At 35.7% G+C, this 5,891-nt stretch overlaps 1 protein-coding gene across 2 annotated transcripts; it reads left to right on the top strand.

The window, feature by feature from the left end:
• LOC149939258 (lewis-type alpha-(1,3)-fucosyltransferase-like) lies at positions 1-5,256 on the top strand. 2 transcript variants are annotated; one of them, XR_016481297.1, is made up of 3 exons: positions 1-139; positions 1,842-3,336; positions 4,708-5,256. XR_016481297.1 is itself a non-coding variant. In XM_090178662.1 (2 exons), exon 2 carries the CDS (start codon positions 1,946-1,948, stop codon positions 3,233-3,235), a length of 1,290 nt encoding a protein of 429 aa, XP_090034788.1. In that variant the 5' UTR covers positions 1-139; positions 1,842-1,945; the 3' UTR covers positions 3,236-5,256. The 2 variants fall into 2 exon arrangements, 1 of the variants encoding a protein (XP_090034788.1); XM_090178662.1 differs by having other exon boundaries at positions 1,842-5,256.
• The last annotated feature ends 635 nt before the right edge of the window (positions 5,257-5,891 follow it).

The raw sequence follows: 5,891 nt of genomic DNA on the forward strand, positions 1-5,891 counted from the left end.
GCAAATTAACGTAAGTTGAGTTACCTGATTTTGGACAAATATTAAAAAAAAATCGTCTGCTATCCCTTCTGGAGCATAGTCGCGAATAAATCCATCTTTCGGCAGCTCTTTTTGGCCAGATTTGAATATCCTACGTGAGGTAATTTCGATATTTAACATTTGCAATAAGGAATATTCTTTTATTATACTAGATGACCAAAAGGTTTTAGTTGCAGTAAATATGCTTTACAGTGTTTTCTTTCTCCTTATGAGTTCAAAGCCATTGTCCCTTTCTGCTTAGGAAATCTGAAATGAATTAGGTGAAAGCTGAAAATTTCTGCACAAAGTAAGATTCGCAAATCAAAATACCTAAATTTGGCAGTAACCGGAGAGGAACTTCTCCTATTTTTACCTCCTTTTGTTCAAATATTTTCTCACAAGTTTTATGTACCATATTTATTTGACTTGTTACGTAAATGAAAACCTAGTCTAATATATACACCAGTTAAATACCTCTAATTACAACTGATTAATTAAGGTCATAATTACGTACTATCTTTAAGATAGTATCTTACTACTTAAATAATGAATTTCTTAAATTATTTTCATTGGTTAACAATATTTGGTTTTATTATTACCATCTTGTGGTGTTTGTTAGGTTTAAATTAGTAAAATTATTTACTGTAATTATTTTTGAGTTAACTTTTATTCTATTGAAAATATGCCCCTAATGAAAAAGGATTTTATATCCAAAAGACAAATTCTGGAGTAGATTGGTTTAATCTTCGGAGTGGTGGTCATTTGTTCGAAATTCATAATTATTTGTGAAAAATGGTACGTAGTTTTTCTGGTGATCTTTTGCAAGATTAAACACATAGTAATGTTCCAAAAAACTTCAGAAATATAAAATTATTTTTAGAGTTTGGGAAAATTATTATTCGAACACTTGCTGTCCCATTCGAACTAACACTATCAAATCATAATTTTAGAAGCTGTATATAAGAACCCATCACACTTAGGTACAGCAAATCATGTAAATGAAACAAACACTAACGCCGGGAGAAACGCTGACGTTCGACGGTTCGAGTGCGTATCAGTTTTATGAGTTACGTCGTTTCCTAATAGATGGCGCGAGGAGTCACGTATGTTGGAAGTGCTACTCTCCTGTTCTACATACAACTTTTAGTAGTGCTGTTGGGTTAAAAAATCAATTGGATCAGAGCGAATTTTAAACCTAGAAGCCTAGAATATATACATTTAAATTATAATAATAATAATAATCAGCTAGGCTAATACCCAAGGCACCACCTTAGGCCTAAGTCATCAAGCGACTTTTAAAGCCATTAATTAAGGTGACCGGATTACAATGCGTAGGAGGGCGGTGACAAGCCCTTCATGCCACGCGAGCCAACAGCTCCATACACTAACTATTACCGCTAACCTCAACAAGTTTTTATTATATTATACTTAATGCGTTTCTGATGTGTGTACATTTCCTATGTAGAACTAAATTCAACATTTATTTTTTAAATTCTATTGACCCTAAGTATATTTATATATTAAGTTACACTTGAAATGAAATTAAAGTAAAATTAATTTAAATATTATATGCATATTATTAGATTAGACTGTCTAAAACGATTTTTTGCTTGTTCCGCTGTATTAGAGCTACTCTTAAAAGCTGGTGTAAAGAGAGTAAACTGAATTTATCTGCTAAAACAGCCACAGGTAGCCATTTTGGGAAACATAATAGGTAACTCTTCTTACCCTACTCCGAAATCCCAGAAAATTCGAAAAGCCCTAAAGTTTATAAATATACCTAATATTCCTTCTGATATTGGTAACTTTGTTTCTCTTTTCAGATGGCGATGAAGAGTGTTTATCGAGTCTTCCAAACTAATGATGCCATTCTTAACCACACTTTTCATTACTAATTTTCAAAGTGTCAACTCGTTACTCTCCAGCAATGCTAGTTCTTCCACGGATCGTCTTGTTGAAGAGATTCAAGTGGTCTCTGGTGCTTCTTTCCGCATTCACCCTGGTCGTCAGTACTTTCTATGCTCTTTCTTTCTACGATTCGCTCGTGGACGAGTGGCAGCTGTATCAGTTAGCCCACGTAAAATTTACCAATAACAGCGTCAGGCAGCCTTTGACTTTCCCCATTAGATTCAAAGGGAAAAAGTTAAATTTCGATCAGGTATTCGAAGCCAGAAAGGTGTCCTTCGTCGGCTACAACTACACGCAAGGGACGAAGAACAAAAGCGGGAAACCCAAAACTATTCTTCTGGCCACTCCTTGGAACGGCATCTGGGCGACCATCAACTATTACAGCCTTCGACCTGACGACGCTTCCTTTTCCCTGTACGGTTGTCCAAATACGAACTGTCTCGTGACGACGGACTCCAGCCGAACGAAAGAAGCCGACGCTCTGCTGTTCCACCTGCTTGATTTGCCCGATACTTATCCTCAAGAGAGGACCCCGAACCAAATCTGGATAGCCTACATCTTGGAAGCGCCTTGGAGAATGAGAGCCAACCACGTCGACTTATCCAAAGTCAACGGTTTATTCAATTGGACCATGAGTTACAGAGAAGGCTCGGACGTGGTCCAGAAGTACGGCTTTATTGCCAAGAAGGATTCGTCCGATGGTGGCTCGAGCGCCCCGAACCGGGTGGCGTTTTCCGAAAAGAAGTCCGTCGTTTGGTTCGTGAGCGACTGTCACGTGCCCAGCAACCGCGGTGAGTACGCTCGGGAACTGAGCAAGTACATCGACGTGGACATTTACGGGTTGTGCGGAACTAAACAGTGTTTTCCGTCGCAGTCTTCCGTCTGCTACGGCGAAGTACTTCGGTCTTATAAGTTTTACCTCTCTTTCGAAAATTCCATCTGCCAGGACTACGTCACGGAAAAATACTTTAACGTCTTGGAGTACGACATCGTACCCGTCGTTTTCGGTGGCGCCGATTACGCGAGTATCGGCCCTCCCAACGGTTACGTCGACGCCACTCATTACCCGAAGCCCAAAGATTTGGCGGACCGGTTGTTGGCTATCGGACAAGACGAACTGAAATACTCCAGGTACTTGAAATGGAAGTCTTCCTATCGGTCTTACCTTCATCCTTGGATGTGCTACTTGTGTGATAAACTACACGGCCCCATCGTTCCTAGCGTGAAGAACGACTTAGAGAAATGGTGGATGGATGACGCCCAATGCAAAACTTGGGTCAAAGATGAAGGATTCGTTCCAATTCCCTAAAAAAACGCGAATTAAAATATATCAGGGAAATTCGTACCGTTAATTCCTAGTTTTTATTAGATGAAATTTGATGGCCTAAAGTACTATTTCTAAGCTTGAACGTTAAGTATTGTATACTTCAGTATTTGCTAGTCACTTCCGGTGACTCTAGATAAATTACTACAAATAACACTCGAAGCCGTTCCCACATTTTATACGTAAACGTTTTAAATTATTTGATGGTAACGTAATTTTTTGCGTTTTACATACAGTATTTCTAAGTGACTTGCCTGGTGTCATTGGATATCTTGCACACTTAGTAATTACCGTACCTGTATGCCAAACCTTAGGTTCTACTTATAATAAAAGGCTTTTTTTCCCTTCCATAAAAACTTGTTGAGGTTAAAGGTTAGTAAGTGTAGGGAACTGTTGTCTCGAGTGGCATGAAGGGCCTTTTAATAATTATTAGAAAATGATCTTATTTTATTTGTAATTTGTTGACCGTTCGTTATCAAATTCTTATTTATCCATGAGTCTCTTCCTTTTAAGATTTTAAATTAAATTCTTATCTTCCAAGTTTAAAATCATTTCATTAGAACCAAGCAAATAATGCATTAGAGTTAACAGACTGTCTTTTCCCCAGTTAGAAAGGCACTCTCTCTCTCCTCGGTGATCATGAAAACAAAGGGCTTCATATGATCTGTTAGCTCGAATACATGCTTGATAAAACTTAAAACATGATTAATTAAATTTTGAAATTACAATTCCGTGATTCTCCAAATGTATGGGGTCTGTGAATTTGTTTTTGAAAAAACTATATCTTCAATGTTCTGTGTTTAGCGTTTATTATTCGACAGTAATGATTTTTCTGCTTGGTTTTATAAATTATAACCATCATCTTTAAACCATTTTAAGTGTACAAATCACATAATTGTCCACCACTCCATTATACACATTTCACTTCAATTGTTAATAATAGTAATCAGCTAGGCTAATACCCAAGACCGGGCTAAAATGCGTAGGAGGGTGGTGGAAAGCCCTTCATGCCTAGCGAGCCAACAGCTGCTCCCTACATTTACAATTACATTATTTAATGTTCAACAAAGTTGTAGAACCTGCTTACACTGCATTACAACACTATTGCTATTACCTCCTGGTGGATTTTGTTCGAACTAGATCATGCCACATTTCCCCGCTTGGCACAGTGTCACGGTGCAGATAAAGTATTTTGCCAAGTAGTTTTCCCCACGCCACTTTGTTGAACATTAAACATTTAAGTAAAATGTGTATACTGGAGTGGTGGCTTGTACACTTTAAACAGTTTAAAAATGACATTTTAATGAAACAAAATGAAGCAGAAAAATAACTATACATAAGAAATTTTATAAAACAGTTATTTTATGGTGCCAATAGAATTATTTTTCTTATTTCTTATGACAGCCGAATATTTAAATAGAAATTATCTAGTCTAACAAAATGTTAAGATTCAATAGTGTACAGCCTTTATTGAGTGCTTCCTGTCTACCATATTTTTTGTGTGAAATATTAATTTCCACAAGCGGTCGTTCGATGACGTGACGACACAAAAGGATTCTTCGCTAAATGGTAAAGCTGACCTAAAAGACTTCGATTTCATCACTTTTACGGGGACTAATGACACCCGTTTACTAGTACAACAAAGGGAACTTCAAACATACCCTTTATGTTTTGGTGTTAATCCTAATTTGGGATTCCCGCGATGAAATAAAGTTTCTTTGACAATGAAAGAATCAAAATGGATCCTCAGCGTTCCCAGATCACATATAGTTTAGTTATTTACAAATTAAAATGTTAAGTAATATTTTACGAATTTAATAACAGATGTCAATCAGAATCGTTTGAACTACTTAATGCCACGAAAGAAGTCACGTGACGGAACTGGCGAGGGACTACCTGAAATTTCAAACGATTCTGTGAATCTTTAACTCAAAAACTACTTGCAAAATTAAAAGCAAAAATGTTAAATTTTAGTGTAAAAACTCTTTTCACATTAATGTTTTAAAGCCATGGTCTGTGAGAAAATGTAAAATTCCCCGTGATTTACCCAAAATATAGATATTAAATATGTAGTATTTTATAATAGTAGTTAGAAATATATATAAAAAATAAAACTGTAATGTATCTTGTTCAATTTTTGTAACTCAACTGTGATTATTATTTTTTAATTTGAAGGTGTTAATGTTTCAGCACAATTTGGTTGTTTTGGTAGTTAACACATTTGAAATTATTTTATTATACTTATTACTATTATTTTGAATGTAGCTATAGTTAATGAGTTTTCATTCTTAAATGTTGTTAATACTTATTTAATTTGTTTACGCCCAAAAACTTAATTTTTAGTCAAATAAATTTTTAAATAAAGATTTTGTTTGGATTTCAATTGATATCATGCTCTTTCACATTTTGGATGATTTAAATTTTCCAGTTTAGGTCTTCTTAGTCAATATGATATTATACAATCATGTATTTATTTCTTCTAGGGATAATGTTGAGCAGTAGCCCCGCCAAGAATTTTCTGCACATAGGCCCAGCCTGATTTAGAGGCCCCATCTATAATGTTTATTTCAAAAATTTCCTGACTTTTAACGATTGTTTTTAAATTTTGACATGATTTCTAAAAGTTTCCCCTGCAATGGAT

This window comes from Leiobunum rupestre, chromosome 6 (genome assembly GCF_980474605.1).
Source record: "Leiobunum rupestre chromosome 6, qqLeiRupe1.1.hap1, whole genome shotgun sequence".
NCBI lineage: Eukaryota > Metazoa > Arthropoda > Arachnida > Opiliones > Sclerosomatidae > Leiobunum > Leiobunum rupestre.